The following is a 19,925-nucleotide window of genomic DNA, read 5'->3' as shown; positions in this document are numbered from 1 at the left end:
CGTTTTCTCTCTCATTGTACCCTCCCTTGTTTTGCTCTCTTGTTCCCGCACAGACTCTTATCTGACTCTAGCTAAGCCTATCTAACCATAAACACGACAGGGACTAACAGCTATGAAACCCAACAACAATATGGTTGACCTTCTTTGTTTATGTTGTTCCATGGTGGGTGTATTCATTGGGTGAAGCTGTGACCAGACGGAGAAAAAAAAGAAAAAAAACTGGATGGATGGATAGCAAAGAAGAAGCAAAAAATGAAACAGGTAAAAGCCTATAGAGTAACTATATTACTAAACACAGATCCAGTAGCAACTTGTGTTTTGCCTGGGTGACTGAACCAGAGCTGTGCATTAGAGCAGATTAAAGTTAGCTACCGTTATAGACAATTACAGGACTGATGGATGGCTGTGAAAAACAAGCCTCCCTCTGCTGCCAACTCTCTATTTTCACAGAGTGACAGATCATCAGGAGGAAAAACGTAGCCAGCTCGATCAATCAAGAAGCCACACACACAGGCAGGCTTACAGCATGCACAAAAAAACAATTCATCCAACACAGAGATCTGTTTTTGGCAGAAAGCTCAGGCTGCCGTGTTGTTTAACAAACATGTGCAATGACATACATACAATGCATGCACACATCCACACACACTAACACTCACACACATCCAAAGAGCTGAAAACATGTTTAGTTTGGACCAAAGAGAAAGCACAGTGAAAAAATACTGAAAGTTTCACAGCCTCGCACTATTGCAATTTGCCATAATTAAGATCTGATCAGCTATCGCATCAACATCATCAGAGCTGTTCTGGGCAATTCTCTGTCAGATCTGACAACTGGAACTCCCTTGAGGAATTTAATCTTATTCAGATGCAACAGTGTTTCTTCTACCATGGTTCATTTGTGTTCTTCCAACTGAGAGACAGTCAACAACATTTTATTCCCACATCAGGATTCACTTGTCCCAATGAAGGGATGTAATTTAAAATTATGAAATGCCTGTCCTCTCCTCTCTGGCTCACATCTCTTTCTTGGTTCTAGTTTCACAAGAAACAGCTTGCTTACTGCTACTGATCTCATTACTCTTTCACCTTCTGCTCCTTAATGCTGCTTGTCCTCTGTTCAACTTTTACCCTGCTGTGTCCTTACACTCTATAGCCCTTCTGTGCAGAAAGGGTTCTGCTAAGGGCTTTCAAACCTGATTTCATGCGTAAATGCATTTTGGAAAGATGAACAAAAAGCTTATATTGTTAAAACTCCATAATCTAAATATGTCTACGACCTTATGAGATCCAATGTTAGCTTGCTTTAACTCTCTGTCTCTCTATGTGACTTAGTTTCTCTCTTTTGCTCTTAATCCTTACTCTCATTCTCTGCTTCAGTTGTTCTGTCTTTATCTTTCACTTGTCTTGCACACACATGAGCACCAATGCACTTACTCAAGAAGCACCTTCTGTTACTGAGCGGTGAAGCAGAAAGCTCAAAATTTATGTGAACTCCTTTATCACAAGGGGCAATGTAGACATGGCTTCCTTACCAAACCACAATAACAGATTGCCTATCATGAGTGGACCCCCTCCCTCCCCACACACACACACACACACCACAAAAAAAAAACAAGGTTGTGTTTCTCTGAACATGATGTTCCAAAACATAATTTCATTCAGTGCTGCTCTCTTAAAGACACAGATTATTCAGTCAAAGTTGATTATACCCTGATATCACAGGGTATGTCTCAACGAACTATACCTGAAATAAATCAATATTGTGTAAAACGAGAGATAAATCTCATGTAAAATATTATAATCTATGTGAACATATGAGCAAGTGAGGTAAAATACAATATAAAATATGCATAAAATCAACAGGTTGTTGCTTGTACAGCTGAGAAAACAAAACTGCAAACTTCTCTAACTACATCACAACTCCACCATGTGAAACCACCTGATTCTCCTGCAGCCGAAGATGACTTTACACTCTTCCTGGAATCCTGTGTCATCTGTTTTTAGTGCCATTGCTATTCCCATTCTCACTCCTGTATATAGCAACCTGCGCCTCAGACACTAAAAAAGGTCAAAGATCTTCTTTCACTACTGTAAACGAAACAAGATCTTAAACAGAGATGTTAAAATTCTTGTTTCAGAACGCTGACAACAACCTGAAATCAATCCATATGGTGTAAAAAATCTAATTCCCATCATAAAAGGTGTTACATAATGAGAACACGGCATTGGGCAAATGATAAATCAGGTTTACACTATGGTCATATTCAGCTTCAGCCCTTACACCATCAACAGTCTGGACAAAGACACAGTGTAATGTCATCTGTAGCGAAAAACAGCCTGATTTGTTCATTTGTGATAAAATAAGATGTCAATAATTGCCAGCTTGCCATCTTGCCCTAAAACATGGCCCTCAGTTTGACCTATATTTCCCCAGTCAACCTGACTATGATTTAAATGACCGCCCCTGCAATCTCTGCCTCTCCAAAGGCTATTTGAAACATTTACTTTCATTACAGCAATCTCATCATCCTTATAGCTTATATTACCATGTCACTGTCCATTACTGTGTCTTGTAAAGTCACAATTAGTGGACCACCTAAGCTTGCATAGCACAGGGGGAGGTCTGTAATGAGGAGAGTCATCATGGGAAACTGTCCTCAGATGACCTGCTATGATGTGCTTTAACCTTCTCGCTTTCAATGCACACCAGAGCACGTGCACACTCTTGTACTGTATGTGCAGACATCGGATGATTATAACGCAAACAGGCGTGCAGCAGGACTGATATAATGTTGTAGTGAATAACAGGTTCAATCAAGCTGTATGTTTAGTGATAAGTTGTGTGAGAGCTCTGGCAGCCAGCTGGCCCAATTCCAGCCCATCCCTTGTGGACAAACCTGTATCTGAACTATCATATTTTTTAAAAAGTATAGCGTGACATCTGAAATTGCTGAAGACGATATATGCCCCTACTTATGAGCAAAGTGTGCCAGTTTTTTTTCTGTGGCTAGCCTAATACCACCTCCAGCAACTACAATGCCAAATTTCATACAAATGTGAAAGCATAAATTGGATTCTGACTGCAGTGCGATTTGATTTGATCTGTTCCACAGATCCAAGTCATGCAGAGCTCTTTAACACCAATACCCCTGAGTAAAACCTGGTTAAACCTGGCTGCTATGACACCCTTCTCTTAACCTTAATCCTTTTTAATCACATTCACACAACAAACACAGGCCAAACTTGATGTTAATCTTTGAACACCTGACACCTCTCTTGTGTCCTTGGATGACACTCATCACATATATCCTCCTTATCAAGCAATATCAAACAATCGATAAACAATCATCAATCTATGTATGCTACATGTTTGAAAATGCATCTGAAACGAATGTCCACTTTCTGCAGAGTTTCTGCTATCCTGTGAGACATACTGCACAGATGAAATCTGTCACTTGTTGACCTAAAGCTGAACTGTTGATAAGACCAGCAGAACAGATCAACAGCCTGTCCTCAGTCTCTGCGCTATATAAGCAACACCACAGAACAGAGAGGTGAAACATGAGAGGCGTCCTGCACCACAGTATGACCTTGCAATGTGTGGATGCGCATGAATATATATGAGACTTTGTGTTCAGACAGGGTAACAGTTCAGAGAAGGCATAAGAGCGAGATGGATGAATCTATTATTAGAGCAGTCATCAAGACCTGAAATGACCTTCCTAACTTCTGCTCTGTGTAGCTGCCCCAGTGACTCCCAATGGTGTCTCAGTACTTCAGCTCTGGTGTCTGTCATAACTCTTAGTCTGACAGGTGGGCAGATAAATTATCATGCCCCTCTGCACGACTACAATTTGCAATGTTAAAAATAATCACAGCATCTATAAGGAGCTTCGTAGTAGCGTCACAGTCTCAAAAACAAAGAAGAACAATAGTCACTGAATGCCATTATGGGAGGGCACATTCAGATACTACTGGTATTTATCCCTCTTCAAATGGTAGCTATGTAATTGTTAGGTGCATAGTTATACACTACAGTGGATAGATGATGTAAAATTTTGAATTAGCCACCTGGTTAAATTTACTCCAGTTAATTTTAAGGTTTTCTTTTGTCTTCAGGGATACACTAAAATGAATGGTCCTTGTGTTTTTGTGGGATGTTTTACCAAGTCTTTGTTGCTTTCAAAGCTGAACTCGTTACTTCTGCACTGTCTTCAGTGATTTACAATTCCCATTGCACACTTCTCAGTAATGTTTTCTGCTCCTCTATACTTAGTTCAGTTTAGTTAATTAAGCCAAGGAGGATAACGCAATTTTCCATACCAACCTGTGAACAAATATTTCCTCTTGATATCTAGGCTTCAAGAGCACTCGCTCCCTCAAATAAACAAAACCTATTATCACAGGGAGGGAGGAAGGATGTTGGTTGCTATACAACATTTCCCAGCATGCCGCCATAACATTATAATGAGACTGCAGGGAGCTGTTGCTCAAATGTAGACGACACAGGTCACTCTGACCTTGAGGTGCTGAATCTCAGGCCAAAATACCCAGAAGAAAGAGTGTGTCAGACAGATTGCAGCTTTCAGATGCCTTGCTCCAGGTCACAAGGGCTGAGGGATTCAGATATTTTTAGTAACTGGGAGCCTTTCAAAGATGAAAATGCCAGGGTGTGTCATCATTATAAACCCAATTATAGCTGCTGCACAGCAATGGTCGGGGCCGGGCCATTTTAAGCAGAATTTGTCAATTTGAAAGTGAAAGTTCCAAAGTAGTAGCAATTATGGTTGATTTGTTAGTTAGAAGTTAGAAGTTTTTTAATTTAGAGGCTTGCTGTAGTGCCACCATCAGGACTATTGTCTTGTGTTTCCAGTTGAGGACATCTGGCATGGGACTGGACCTTTGTGAAAAGTATGGGTAGATTTCTCATATGGAAATGTTGCATGAGCTGAGGCTTGAACTCACAATCTCCAACACCAACAACCAATCTCTATCTCACTGAGCTAATTGGCAAGTGTAAATGTCACAGGTAGCTTCACAAATTGACTAAGTGTTTGAGATGGTGTGTGTTTTTGCATTATTGATGTATCTAAATCAGACTAACCTGATAGACCTCAAAGCTGGTGTGACCCATGATGGGTGTTGGGGCCTCTGGTGGTGCTGGGGCCCTCCTCTTCTTGTTTTCAGACTTGGGAGACATCCTGGACATATTCGTGACCGACTGAGACTGACCCAGGGTGCTTGGCCGATCTCCTACACTGGACACTGTGGACAGAGCCTGTGGGTAAAATCAAGAATAAAAGGGGGTTGAAGTTATATTTACAAATATGTATGTAAGCGCACATACAAAACGATTATACATACAGAAGAGCTTATAGAACAATTTGCTGATAATTTGAGGTAAGTAGGACACATGACCATTGAGTTATAGACATATATATTTATCCTGCTGCCACCCTTGATTGAAATGCCATCATATTTTGAAGGATCTCTCGGAGTTACACACCGAACTCAGGAGAGACTGGATGAAACTTGTGGAAAAGGTCTGTCAATGAAGCAAAATTACAGATACATGCACATACTTGACTTGATTCAAAGATTCAAAGAACAATTTGGATGAAACGTTAACTTGTTTCTTGGTCTATGGCCTAACTTTCAAACTAATTTGTTTCAAAATATCACAATATCCTGTTTACTAACAAACAACAGCATTAAAAGGACTCATTCTTATTTTAAGGACTAATTTTAAAACAAAAGCTTTTTTTAAACTTTAATTTACTACTTATTTTAAGGCATAGAGGTGTAAGCACTTCTTTATGTGCGTGCTAGTTTAAAAGTCTTTGCATGTAGATACATGTGCAATCAAAATGTTTCTGAACATATATAGTCCATTCTTTAACATTTATTTGACCAAGTTAAAAGTGTAACCACATTTTCAAAGGGTGGCTGCTCCTGACTAAAGCATTGGAACACAAAATGGTTTTCAATATCTGATCAAAGAGAGCCCAAAGTGGTCCTGAATATCTGAAACTCCCCGTGGCTCAGCTTGGTACAGAGCCTTGGCACATCGAGGGAATCAAACCCCCCTCCCCATGATCTCCAGATCCCCAGAAACATGTTTAAAAGCAGATTAATTGATGCGTTCAGACAATGCCTGGATACAGCATAGAAGCAGAGCAAAAAGGAACATAAAGTACAGATCATTAGAATTAATTGGACCTAAGGTTAGAACATCTCACAGTGGGGAGGGATGGGAAAAGAACAAAACTTCTTAAAAAAAAAAAAAAACCTTGAGAAGGGAAGCCCAGTAGACATGCTTGCAGCTTTTTTAACACGTCACATGTGAAAATATATCTTGACTGTTATTTTTTATTCATACACTATGAACAATAATATTTTACTGTGGCGACCTCTGACATTGCACTTAAGTTAAAAAGACAGAGCAAAAGACTGAAAGAACACTTTTTGTACTTTCCAGCATGGGATTATCATATAACCTCGTAACATATCTCGTGTTATATCCAAACACTATCCCCATTGCATTAATAACATTAGTGACTGTTGTATCAGTCACTGCTGTTATATCATGTTAGTAGATGCCCAAAATGGAAAGGGGTGGAGGACAGACACAACATACACAATCACACCATTGTTTAACACTACTGTTTATAGCAAAGGAATAGATAAAAGGAAGATTCAGACAATAATATGTCCGTGTGTAATCAAATGTGTATAATCTCTTTAATCTATTGAGGTTCCAGACACCAGGCTATCATTTCTAAAATAAAATTTAAAAAAAAAAAGAATCCATTGGCAGACAATTCAACTTGTTCAACTACTGGAAAGTGTGTTTATAGCTGGTACAGTCACAAAAAACACATGTAGTACAGTACACACATAGTTTGGTTCTCCATATAAGATAAAGATATGAGTAATACTATACACCTATAGATCTGACCTGTGATTAATAAAAAACTCTGCACATTATAGTAACAAAATGTGTTGTACTGTTGGGGTAACAGTTGTTCACTGTGCCGAGGGTGAGAGCTTGGACAGGGGTAGGTGGGGTAGATGGCAGGTGGAAGTTTAACCAACAAGAAATGTTGGAAATGAAGGATTAATATTATTTTCAAAGCAGGAAATTCACATGAACTCTGTCTGACTCTGTCTCCCCTGCTCTTTTAATCTCCTTCCACTTGATATCGTTCTGACACACCCTCTACCCGAAATTCTGTGTCTCCCTAAACTTTTGCCCCAGCCTCAACACCCCTCTCCCTGTGTGTGTGTGTGTGTGAGAGAGAGAGAGAGACTTTGTGAGCAAACAAAGAAGCCCACCAGCTGCAAACAGACCTCTATAAATACTTCCACACTGCTACCTGACAGTGTTGCTGCACTTTGAGCCAAGTGTGTTACCAGTTTTGCTGTTTAGCATCCAGTTCTTGCCTAAATATTCATCATTCCCTCCTTTGCAATCCTGTCAGCCCTGCTGCCACTACTCAGCCCTCCTCCGAGCCCACTCCTGCTACCCCAGCTACTGACTGCCCCTGCATGAACCTCAACCCAACCTCTGTTAACAGCACAAGCTTTCCCTACTGTAGCCTGCTCCCCGTCTTCCTCATACCTTGCAATAAACATCTTTCATCTTCAATCTGTATTTTCATCTGAATCTGAACTTGGTCCATCCTTCTGTAGCCGCTTTAAAAATAAGTCTGCCCTTAGAATCTAAAACACATGTATATTTTATTTTATAATGAATATTTAGAAGACTTAAGCCATAATTGTCCTTATGTGCTGTCTGAAAAAGACTAAATGATACTTTACACCAGCAATGTTTCACTGCCCTCTCTGGTTAAAAGTTTATTCTCTGACCCCACCCAAGTTCACTGTTAGCTATAGGTATAGTTTACGTGTGACACCAGAAGTGTGCACTTTTGTACCTGTGACCGCACCCAACAGAGATGTCGTACTATTGGGATACACCCTTGAGTACGGTACGTTCTTGACGCCAGTGAAAGGTCAAATTAAACCACTGGAAGTAATCAGAAGAGATGTCATGGGGTGTGAAGCTGCTCTTTAGCACAAACAAAAAAGTATCACCAAAACTAATAGGAGTCATAAACACTTGAAAGTTCACTTGCCTTTACCAAAGGTGTCAGACCAGTAGAGAAATCCCTGAAAACCACCAATCTATGTAAAATTGTTTCATTTACAATCATGGTCATTGATAGGCAAATTACCAAATGTAAGGAAAGTGGAGCTTTAAAGCTTTAAAACTAGATGTCAGGCTCTTTGTTGCCTCTGTAGCTGCATTTCATTCCAGTAATCAAGAGCTTGGCAAAGATAGGATGTTGTTCTTAAGTTAACAAAGTTAATGGGGAAGAATTTCTGGGGCAATTTGCTACTCTGAGATGTTTGATAAACACGAAACCTGTTATTTAAAAACTAAAAGGTTAGAAGAATGTTCCTATTTTATGCCACTTCGCATCAGCATTGCCACAGCATGATGCTCTCTGACCATGTTAGCTTTTTGAGACCACACACACACACACACACACACACACACACACACACACACATAGTAGATTAGCCCCTAATGAACAATTAGAGATAAGAGGCTGGGCTTTTAGTGCTAATGTAGCCAAGGTAGGGTAATCTGATGCCTTCAAGCTGATAACACTCTGTGTGTGTGTGTGTGTGTGTGTGTGTGTGTGTGTGTGTGTGTGTGTGTGTGTGTGTGTGTGTGTGAGTGTGCGTGTGTTTGCTTGTGTGCACAAATGCATGTGTGTGGTCTGATAACAGTCCCTGACTGAGAAACAAGCTGCATTAAAGCCCAATGGAAAAAGTGATATGGCTGAGACATAGCAATATGAATAAATATAACTTTGCTCTCACTGGCTGGCTGACTGGTTTTAAATAAATTATGAACTTTCACATCAAAGCAAACACACTGTCTATATTAGGTATCATGTTTAATTCATCCTCTACTGACATGTTTTTGAAATTTCACTTCTCTGTCTTTCTTTATTTTGCTAATTTGTAAAACCTAGAGAGACATTAGAAGAGTGATGTGTATTCAGAAGCATCTACAACCCAAAGAGAGTGAGGACCACCACAGTGACAGCTTAGGAAGGAGCAAGAGGATAGAACGGTCAAACATTGCAGAGAACAAAGAGGTTAAGGGTGGAGAAGCTGAGCCAGAGGCTTTGTGCTGGACAGAGAAGTGAAAAGAACCAGAGTGAGTCAGGTAGTGTTTTTCCAGCTAATACAATCAAATGTCATATTGATCTGAGGTGAGCCACAGATGACTGCTGCTCAACTGGAGTTCATGGCTCCAAAATCAAATTAAAGTGATTGAGTTATGGATACAAAAGCTAGAGCTGCCTAATGCAGCATCTAAACACATGTCTGGTGTGGCATAGATGTACTCCACAAATGCGCAACACTAAATAATAATAAATAAAGTTTATAAGGCTTTTATATCTAAAATTCGACTTAAAGCTGCTTTAAAAGATGATTAAGATTTGTTGAAAGGTCCAACACCCACTAACCCTTTTGGGTGGTTCTGGTGTAAGGCTATGTGTCTGCATCCTTGTGAGTGAGTGGGTCCCAAAGGACAAAGCAACCACTCTATATACCCTCACTGTAGGATAAAGTTTTAAATCACTATATGAAAATAATCCCTTGAGCTGTTTTTGTTATTCAGTTGTGATTTCTAAGAAAAGCAAGTGGGTATACAAAACTCTGACATGCACTGTTAGGACTCGTCTATGGACCTGTGATCCGAGCAGTCTGTTAACCACCTATCTGGAGAGAGTTGCTGCCCTCTGGAGGGCATCAATACACATGACTGATGTGGCAGTCGTGCACTGTCGCACTGTTGCCACGTGAAACACCCAATCAACATTTCTCCTTAGCACATAATCAGGAGCAATGCAAGAAATTAATAAGGAATGGACGTAACCGCAAGAACCAAACAATATTGTGAAAACTAATACTGGTCAAGCATGTCCAGTTTTTGTTGCAACAGTGTCAACACTGTGGTAACATTTGTTTGTGTGGTTGTTGCTGGTTTGTATTACATTGTAAAAGTCTTTCCTGTTACTCTGTCCACTCATTATATGTGATTAGAATAGTGCAGAGACAGACCCACATTGATTTCACTAATCAGCTCTCTATATTTTCAGATGTGTTAGTAATACTCACATTGCATTGTGTGTCAGTATTTTGAATTACAGTATCATCACAGTCATCCATGTCCACAGACGTTGTCTCTGTCTGCAAACGGAAGGCACAGCTAACATGCAGCATTCAAATGGTTACGCATGCACTTAGCCTGCCTCAGCAATCAATATGAATAGGTATGTATGGCATGCACTGCTCAGTGTTAGTGGTTTAATTTTTACACAGTTTCATATATGTCTTGGTACCCCACATTGCAAATTGCAAATAAGTAGCTTTGCACACAGCTATGATGATATCAGTGTCACTCTATATTGGTTAATTTACAGTATTCATTCAGAATAATTAAATTTAAACAGCATACTGTCAGAAAAGTCTTACCTTTGATTTCCTTCTGTTAAACTGGAACATACCCAAGAAACCTTTCTTCTCGGCTCTTGCCAAACTGGTGGTACTGGAGCAAATGGAGTCTTAAAGACGGAGTAGAAAAGTGAGAAGAAGGGACATTAGATGCAATGGTGTCAGCTGTTCATATACAGAGCAAAAGGCTCAGAGCCATACTGAGAAAACACTTGTGAGGAATTCAGTAGACAAATTACCCTTGCATGCATAGATATTAGGTTAATACTAAAATTCACAATGTTTTTGTTGCAGAATAAGTTGAATTGAAAGAACACTCTTATGTATATACACATACAAGCCAAATCAGTTTGACTCTTTTGACTCTTTTCTTGGTTAAGACAATTAATTATTAATGATTAGCCTTTTCAGAGCATTATGGTGTGGTCTACATACAGATCCTGTTTTTATTCACAAAGAACTGAAAAGAATAATCTACTGATTTTCCTCAGTAGAGGGCGCAATAGTTTTATTTTTCTTAAGGCACACCTCTATCTAACCTTTGCCTTCTATGAAGCAGTAAGTAAGAATGTGCCATGATAGCACTGTTGGCTTGAGGACAGGGTGGGAAGGTCAACTAAAAACCATAACAAAAAAAATCTGGGCTTAACTATGGGGTTAAACGGACCCTAGCAAAAAGCAAAGGCAAGGTGAGTTAATAATAAACTATTCCAAATTGACTGGCATTAATGATGTTAGCACAAGTATTAAAATAACAGTGATATTAAACAGGTTATTCCTTTGAACAGGACAATAACAAGCCAACACACGTGTCCAAGGTTAATAAGCAAGCAGCAGTACATGGGTTAAACAGCAACATGGGTGTGAATGGAACCAGCAACACTAAGACAGACAGTCAGGACTCATTGTGACTAATACCTGAGTAGTTAAGAGCAGGGGCAGAAGCCATTTTAGGCTGGAGAACTGGAAAACATGACAAGGTGCAAAAACATATTTAGTTGTATATGGATAAGTGAGCTATTTCAGTTATTACATTTCCACAAACAACAGGATTTTCCATGGGTTACACCTCCTGAATAGTAACAGCAAGGGTCAATACCAAAATATTATCATTACACAACAGTATGTGACCATAAAATTATGTAATGTTCTAAATGTCATTGCTTGGATCCTTCATGACCATAAACCACAATCCTTTCTTCTCAGATCTCACTCCATTGCGAGAGGCTATCTATAAATATCAATGGGTGTGTGGACTGTTACCATGGTTATAACAACAGATCTTAGACCATGATTCAACTTCCTATGAGATAAAGTATTATATATCCTCAACGTCATAATTATAACCCAAATGATAAATTGTGCATCACGGTTCATCCAACTCATAACATTAAATCACAAAGACAAGCTCACACATCTGTTTATGTTTTGTTGTTCCTGCTGCTGGTTAAACCAATACCGACTCTGACTGCATGTAACTTTATGTCAATAAATATTTTTACATGCTGCTCATGCTGTACAACAGAATACAGTGTAATGCTGATTAAGTGGTCCACTGTACCATAGATGTTTAAATGAGCTACTGTACACTGGGTTTACTGAGATTCACGACCTTGCAGCTCACCAATAGCATGCTAATTGCTTGGGGGACGGTATTCATTTGTGAGTAAACTGCAGATAATATGTAACAATAGCTGGCAAAGCAAGCCTCAAGGCACTAATTGGTATCCACAAGTAGCCAACAGTAGCCACTACTTTCTCAAAGAATAAGTGACTAACGGGATCCAACAAAGTGATTTCATTCAAAATTATTTTGACAATAAAATCTAATCTATGATTTTTTTATTTATCAAATTTAGCATTTCAATGTCTGAAAATGTGGCTATTATGGTTCCTTCAAAACAACAACAAAAAAAAAAAATCAAGTGATTGAGGTTTACCTAGACTGCGATCATGTACGTAGAGCTCTTTGATCCCCAGCTCCGACAGAGACTTGTCCAGTGGTAGCTCGTGGCGACTGATGCCGTCCTTTAGGAGCAGGGCATGTGCAGGGTCAAACTCACACTTGTCACAGATGACTGGTGTCAGAGCCTGAAGTGGCACCAGTGGGTTGACCCGCACCACTGCCTTCTGGTTACCGTGGTAGTTCACCATCAAACGCACTGATTTCTGATAAAGAGAGATCACAATAAAATAAAATTGCAATTAATGTCTAACAATGAATGAGAGAAAAGGCTGATGAGGGCACAGTATCCACTGGAGAAATCGTCCTGTGTTACAGTGAACAGAGATTTATTTGAAAACAAAAATAATCTCAAAACTAATAAATAAGACACTATACCAAAAAAAAATGTAATGTACAGACTCAAGTGTCTTTCTTGGAAGACATTCTCACACAACCCATGCAAAAAATGTATGCATTATTCTAAGGAGCTCAGACAAAGAAAGACTTCCAAACACACAAAATATCTCAGTAATGACTAACTTAAGTTTAGACTTTGGTTGCTGACAGAAAAGTTACATTTAATAAGCAGAAGATTATGAGTGTGCATATGTACAGAGTCTGACATACAGTACATGTGATCTTAGATGAGTGTGTGCATTTGGACTATAGTCAATCCCATAATACTGGATAGTGTTCTCTAATGAAGTACAGACAGATGTGCCACTCTGCACAGCAAGCTTTATCTCCAAGTGGTACACATCAGCTTCTATAAAAACACTCACCCACTCAAAAGTCAAGAGGCTAAAGAATTCATGAGTCATTCATTCAGTCAGTCGTTGGTTCCTCAGTGGCTGTTGTATATAAGTTAAGTTCAAAGTCTAATCATTTTTAAGGTTTTTCTTATGTTGGCAGGCAACACTATTATTCGGCAAATACCAATAAAAGACATCAGGCAGTTGCCTTTAAAAAGTAATGTTGTTCATGGGGTACCTGGTTAGGTGTGATGTTTAACTATTTCTAACTCACAACTTTGCAGTATTTTGCCCATATTATTCATATCAATGAGTGTTGACCAAAAATTGGAAACATCTCTTTATATAAACAAAATAAAATTCAATAGCAGTACCAACTACAGCCTACAAAACTCTAACTGTTCCTACAAAAAGAACAACTTTATAATGAAAAGGGAGGGATGTATAAAACTATTGTTATTGTATTAATTCACACTAGTTTTAAGCGACTGTATGATATCTAATAAACTAACAAATAAGCGCACTCTATATCAAATGTCATTTGAACTGCTGAGACTGGTGGCACAATGAACATACAGATAAAACAGAGAAGAGGGATGACTGACAGCAGTGTCTAAAATAGTGTCAGTGTCTGGCCTAAGGCCAGGAGGGGTCAAAGGGAGAGAGAGCAGCAGTGAGGCCTGAGAAGAGCAGAGAAATAATGCATGGTAACTAAAGGTAAGGCACTCATCAAATATTCAAACTGTAGGAGGAGAGCAGAGGAGAGGCAGAGAAAAAGGTAGAGACAAAGAGTCTCATGGCCAGTAAAAAAAAAAAAAAAAACCTTCAGACTTGTGAGCTCTGAAACCCACAGCAACAAGGTTTACAGAAATATTTGGGGGAAACAGAAAAGGCACACATAGACTGACTCCAACGACATGCTGGGCCAGTTTGATTCCAACTGACTTCCTACCTTAGCATGGGCCCTTATTGGTTTCACTGGCCTTGCTTTCTGCCAGCAGTCAGAGGTAACAGGTAGAGAGGGAAGGGACGGACATTACATAAGGCTTCAGGTTAAGGTTCTAATGCATATACATGAATCAGCTACTGAGGCTGATTAGTGTGGTTCATGCTGACTGCACAGCTGTTCCATTAGGGGGAAAGCTGGTATTCTAGGATACATTCATCTACATGGCATCATGCGAAACACAACAAACCTTCAGTAACTTTGGAGTCATTTTTTGTAATTCTTGTTCTCAGTCCATAGGAAAATGTCTCCACAATTAAAACAGATGAAAATGCAAGACAAGTATATTCAACCCAGTTTCAGCAGGCTGTAATTGCTGTGACATACATAAAATGTAAGTAAACGAAGCATGAATGACAAAAAGAGCATCAAGATCACTCACCTCTGGCACTTTGGGCGCTGGTCTGCGCACTGCTTTCTCCTCCCAGACTTTGTCCTTGATGAGGACGCAGGCCACGTTAAGGGAGCCCAGCAGGGCGTTGGGCTTGAACCCCAAAGGGTGGCCCTCGGGCGACAGGAGCTCCAGGGTGTGCAGTGCTGGACTCAGGTGGTAGCGGCTACACAGCTCAACCAGAAGGTCCATCAGCGCCTTACTGAGAGAGGGAGAAAGAGAGAGAAGGGAGGGCGAGGGAGAAAGTGAAAGAGAGAGTGGAGAGGAGGGAGGGAGTTTGGAAGAAAGAACCACGAGAAGAGATGGGGAGCACAGGAGAAAGAGAGAGGCGAAGGGGAGAAGATAAGGTTACAAAGCCGGCCTCACTTTAGCTTCTGTAAAGAGAATACGGTAGTAATTACTTTATACAACAGACCAGAGTCATATCCTCACCTGAGACACACAGAAGAAATGGCTGATATTGACATAGAGGACATAATTTTAAACACTAAGCTTCTTTAATTTTATTTGAATAAATGTCAATAGCAAAGATTTGATGTGGAAATCAGGAACATAGATTACTCTTTAGTTACAATATTGACTGACTGAAAAATTACAAACATATGAGAAGTAGGACTATAAACTAAACAGTCAATTTAATTAATTATTCTCCGAAGAACTTCTTCTTGCAAAATACAGGAAATGGATGTAGTATTAAGCTGCTCACTCAAAAGAGGGCAGAGCAGTCACTTATCATGTGTAGATTTTATCTGTGTGGTTTATCTAGACAGAAACTCTGAGGAGCCTCCCACAACAAAAGGACAGTGAGGTGAGGTGGGGGTGGGATTTGGGGGTGCAGGTTGTTGCAGGCGAAGAAGAGGCCTGGAGGCCTTTAGTACTACCTGTCAATCCTCAGATAAAGAAACCAAGAGACAGAGACCAGTGTTTTCTGGGAACAGCCAGATCAGATGACAGAACTGAGAGAGATACCACTACAATGGATACCATTGACCATCACTACCAAATAGACACCGTCTACAACTAAAACGACAATCTACAGTCAACACATCCATGTGCTGTGGAGATTATTTTTTTTACTCCTACTCATTATGTACAGTATGTAACAATTCAGTCAAGTGGTCCAAGTAAATACTGTTACACTGTGCATGTATGTTACATTTTAACCTGTTCAACCCTCAGTTCACATAGGGACATTGTTCCAAAGGCAGTTTATGTGGCCACGTGTTTATACTTTAGTTTTTAGTCACAATCATTAGAAAATCATTTCCAGTTATGAATAATGACAATGCAGGACGACACAACGGTGCAGGAAAACCATGACTTACTGGGTTTGAATATTAATCTTAAGTGTGATATTAGTACAAGGAATCAATAGCAAAGGCAGATAATGGTGTATATAGTTTGGTTTAGCTTCCACAAGACTGGCGAATGTTACCATCTCAGATATGACATGGGTTTACTGTTTTACATTCCTTTTTTATAAGCAAATATATCTTATAAGTTTATCTTATCTGTTTAACTGCCTGGGCTCACATAATAAATATTGTGCTGTTCAGCATGAACTGTTTATTGTGTTTGTGCCACCTAAGTCGTAACTAAGACCATGTAAACTTAAATACACAATAAAACTGTAGCTGAAATGTAATGTCACAAATTCCTTTAACATGAATGATCCTGAATAAAGAAATAAAGTAGAGACCTGGTGGTTTATGATTATCTCATATTCAATAAATTAAAAATGTTTAACAAAACCAGACCTCTGTCTCTGTAACTATGTATGCCATTTCATTTGAAAAATAATTATTCATGTCCAACTGTAAAATGTTTCCTTGTAATTAAAAGAGCACCTGCTTTTATCACCCTGTATCACAGAGGCCTCCCTGATTTTCTAGCCCACAGGAGAGAACCTCATTAGGGGCAGAGAACATTAGCAGGTCAGGCTTGATCTGTCGACTCTCTATGACAATGGGACCCCTTGACAGGGCCTCACTGGCACAACAACCCATACAGACCCAGGAACAACACACACAGCTCACATACTGTTTGTCTGATGACTGATTAAAGGTCACAGCAAAGCACAAACTACCAACTTTATATTTTTATGTAGGCAAAATATTTGGGTATGAACGTATTTTACAGCTAAATGTAATATAAAAACATGGCACTCACAACAGAAAACACAAGAGGTAGTGATATGTGCGAATGGTGAAGTGTGCTTGTGTTCCACTTGATGAACCCTCACCTGCCATCCTCAGTTACAGAGGTCTGGTATCCCTGTGGGAGAGTTAGCTGGAAATCCACAGTGGGCCTTAGCATGTTCTCCTTGGCATCCATGTCCGATGTCCCTCCCCCATCAGGGACAGCGTTTCTGTAGATGTGGCGTGGGGCAGGTTGAGGGACCTGCGGCGCAGGTGGGGCGCGTGCCTTCATTCTCCTCCTGAGGGATAATGAAGGTAAAGATAAACAAAAAGGAATAACTTTTTAGGTTTCCTTCATTGGACTAGACTCGACATTTAGGAGTATAGTAAACTAAAGCATGTAAACAAGAGGCATTCATTTCACATGTCACAGTTGAGTACCGTGTTAACAATTCATGACTCAGTCAATTTGTCATTAACATGTCATACAAACACACCTTTCATTTGATGCACTACAGGAACATGAACAAATACAATTAGGCACATAACTCTGCTTCAGCTGACTCATCTTTGTTTTTCTTGAGTTCACTCTTAGTTACACAGCACCACAGCCTAATTAACAACAACCCAGTGCCACCACCTCAGGAGCAGCCTGAATATCAATGACTTCTTTTTCTTTTCTCTATTCCTATTCCTGTTTGGAACACAGACATTCCTTTTATCTAGATTACGTAACAGACAACAGATATGCTGAGATGATTTTTTGGTGGCCAGCCTTGATGTTTATTCCATCTCCTCCCCTGAATAATAATTTAATAATTTATCATATATCACCTTCTCTAATATCACGGCTAAACGTTCTCACTCTTGCTCATAGAAAACAATGTCACATAATCTTGTTCTTCTCAGGGAGACCGATTAGCAGCCCATCTCAAACACAAACAACATCCCTCATCAAACTGCATTCAGTGACTGAACAGCTTATTAGATGACATACTCATACAATGAAGAACAACAATGTAATCAAAACAGTAACAATTTCAAAGTGGGAACATTACACATAACCTCCTCTACCGTTGTGACGGTAGAGGATGACTGTGGTGAAACTGACAACATTTTTTAAACTTTTTGAGGTTCCTGATTATGTTTTTTTTTTTGTTTTTTTTATTCAGAAAAACAGACGGCTCAGTGGGTGGAGCTGTGACAGATGTCGTTGACATGCGAGTGGCGAGATGCTACTATCAACACGTTTGACCCCGGTTCAACATAAACTGTACTCAGCCTGACAGAGACAGCTGATTAGACAGAAAATCAAACACTTTGCTCTGCTAACAATGACAAATAGCTTTTCTATACCGCACATTTCAGCATGCACCCTCTCTGTCCCCACAGCACAAATATTAGCCTTAGATAACTATAGAAAAACATCCCACTCACGTCAAAAGCAGTCCTTGTGTTGATAAAGTGTTCCAGTGGCGTGATATATCAGACTGTTTATAAAACCAGTTCCAAGGATTTGCCCCTCCGACAGAGAGGTTTTGTGCACGCCCTGTGGTGTATAAATCCTGTATCCTTCAAGATACTCCTGCTGCCCTTTGAAAAGGCAAGGAGAGCACAGCGAAGGAAGAATGCACGTGAACGTAGCACAGGGAGCGGACTCTAACCTGGCCCAAGTTAACCATTAACAGCTGCGTCCAATATCAACTAACTTTCACCAATAGGACCCATAGTGTCATTGACTCATTATGCAATGAGGAAAATTCTTTTCAATGGAGACATCAGGCGGCTGACAGATAACACTGCAAGGTTTGACTGCTGCATATCAAGCTGAGAGTCTAATCTCTGGGAAAATGATTTCTCATCATTAACTGACAGATTAATACATATGGTTTTCCGTCCTCTCCAGATATAAAGAGAAGACAATTGTTTTCCTGAGCTGATTTGAGACCTGTAAATGCAGGTGATTTTTTTTCTACGTTTCTTGTGAGTCTGTGCCTCTGAAAGTAAAAAAGGACCGGGCCCTGTGGAGCTGTGGGACTGGGCCCCAGCCAGGCTCAACACAGTCGGCTAGTATCCGTCTCTCCATCTCGCTTGCTGTTTGTCTCCATAACATTTCACCCTCTCTCTCTCCCTCTCTTTCCCTCTCTCTCACATGCACAAAGACCCCTTTAGGAAAAGCCTCCTCTCCCACAGAGTTAGAATGAGCGAGCATAAACAGAGGGAGAGAGAGAGAGAGAGAGAGAGAGAGAGAGAGAGAGAGAGAGAGAGAGAGAGAGAGAGAGAGAGAGAGAGGAAGAAAGAGTAAAACAGAAGCAGGGAACGAAAAGCAAGAAACCCTGCTCCAGCACAGGGGGGCAGTAAGTGCTGGATTGCTTCAGTGACTGAATTAGAAATGGGCTCATACACACACACACACACACACACACGGAAGGTCACTAATGGACCTTTCAGAACCACTCAGTTCTTTTCACTTGACTAAACAGGAGGATATATTTTCTTTCACGACCCTCTATCAAACCTGGCTTTTCTTTTGAATAGGGACAGTTGTTTGTTTAGGCCCGAGGTGCACATGGCACTCAAATTTATGTTCATAATTATAACAGCCTGAATGTTGAACAAATGCTGCGTTCATTTCAAGCTGCCAAATGTGCTGCAGCTCATGTGGTTTGTGGCAAAATCATCCAGTTCATCATGTGAGCAGCTGTGAGACGAAAACAAAGTGAAGAGAGAACAACATAGAGTCTACAGTTTATACACAAGCTGTTGTGAGACTAGCCTGTTGGTAAGTGGATTTAAATGCACAGTGAAACTCTCTCTCAGTGAAAACAATAACAAAAGATGGTGTGGGATCATGAGGAAATCACACAGAGCTGGTCAAAGTCACTGTTTTGTGAAGATGAGATGTCAGGTAAGGGTTGGGAGCTGGGAGCAGGGACTGCTGCTGCTGACCTCAGTTTGGATTGTTTTTCTGAAGAAGAAACACTGTAAAGCAGTTTCACTTTTAGATACTCAACTCACCTGGTAAAAATGCACAGGCCCTCCACAGAGGTTTCTGACCAAGGTGTATGCAAGTTCGAACCCTGGAACAACACTTCAGTTTTCAGAGCATACATTTTTATTATAAAAATGCAAATTTCTGCATTATAAAAAA

The 19,925-nt window shown here is 40.0% G+C and overlaps 1 protein-coding gene across 16 annotated transcripts in view; it reads right to left on the bottom strand.

Annotated features, from left to right (window-relative positions):
* The window catches only part of cobl (cordon-bleu WH2 repeat protein), a 52,874-nt gene that overhangs the window by 23,441 nt on the left and 9,508 nt on the right, over nucleotides 1-19,925 (bottom strand). For 5 of the 16 annotated variants that reach the window (XM_085802524.1, XM_085802525.1, XM_085802533.1 and 2 more), the window contains 7 exons: nucleotides 16,879-17,073; nucleotides 14,628-14,838; nucleotides 12,483-12,711; nucleotides 11,461-11,505; nucleotides 10,564-10,652; nucleotides 10,207-10,278; nucleotides 5,108-5,281 (listed from right to left, as the gene is read on the bottom strand). In XM_085802524.1, the coding sequence (XP_085658650.1) occupies nucleotides 5,108-5,281; nucleotides 10,207-10,278; nucleotides 10,564-10,652; nucleotides 11,461-11,505; nucleotides 12,483-12,711; nucleotides 14,628-14,838; nucleotides 16,879-17,073 (1,015 nt within the window). Of the gene's footprint in view, nucleotides 1-5,107; nucleotides 5,282-10,206; nucleotides 10,279-10,563; nucleotides 10,653-11,460; nucleotides 11,506-12,482; nucleotides 12,712-14,627; nucleotides 14,839-16,878; nucleotides 17,074-18,211; nucleotides 18,409-19,925 lie in introns of those variants that run through there. The other 11 variants (XM_085802528.1, XM_085802536.1, XM_085802530.1 and 8 more) reach the window with 6 other exon arrangements.

Source organism: Trachurus japonicus, chromosome 16 (assembly GCF_045865225.1).
Source record: "Trachurus japonicus isolate A0001 chromosome 16, Traja_1.0".
NCBI classification, from domain to species: domain Eukaryota; kingdom Metazoa; phylum Chordata; class Actinopteri; order Carangiformes; family Carangidae; genus Trachurus; species Trachurus japonicus.
Note: the sequence above shows the minus strand (reverse complement) of the source record. Positions and strands in the feature narration are given on the sequence as shown.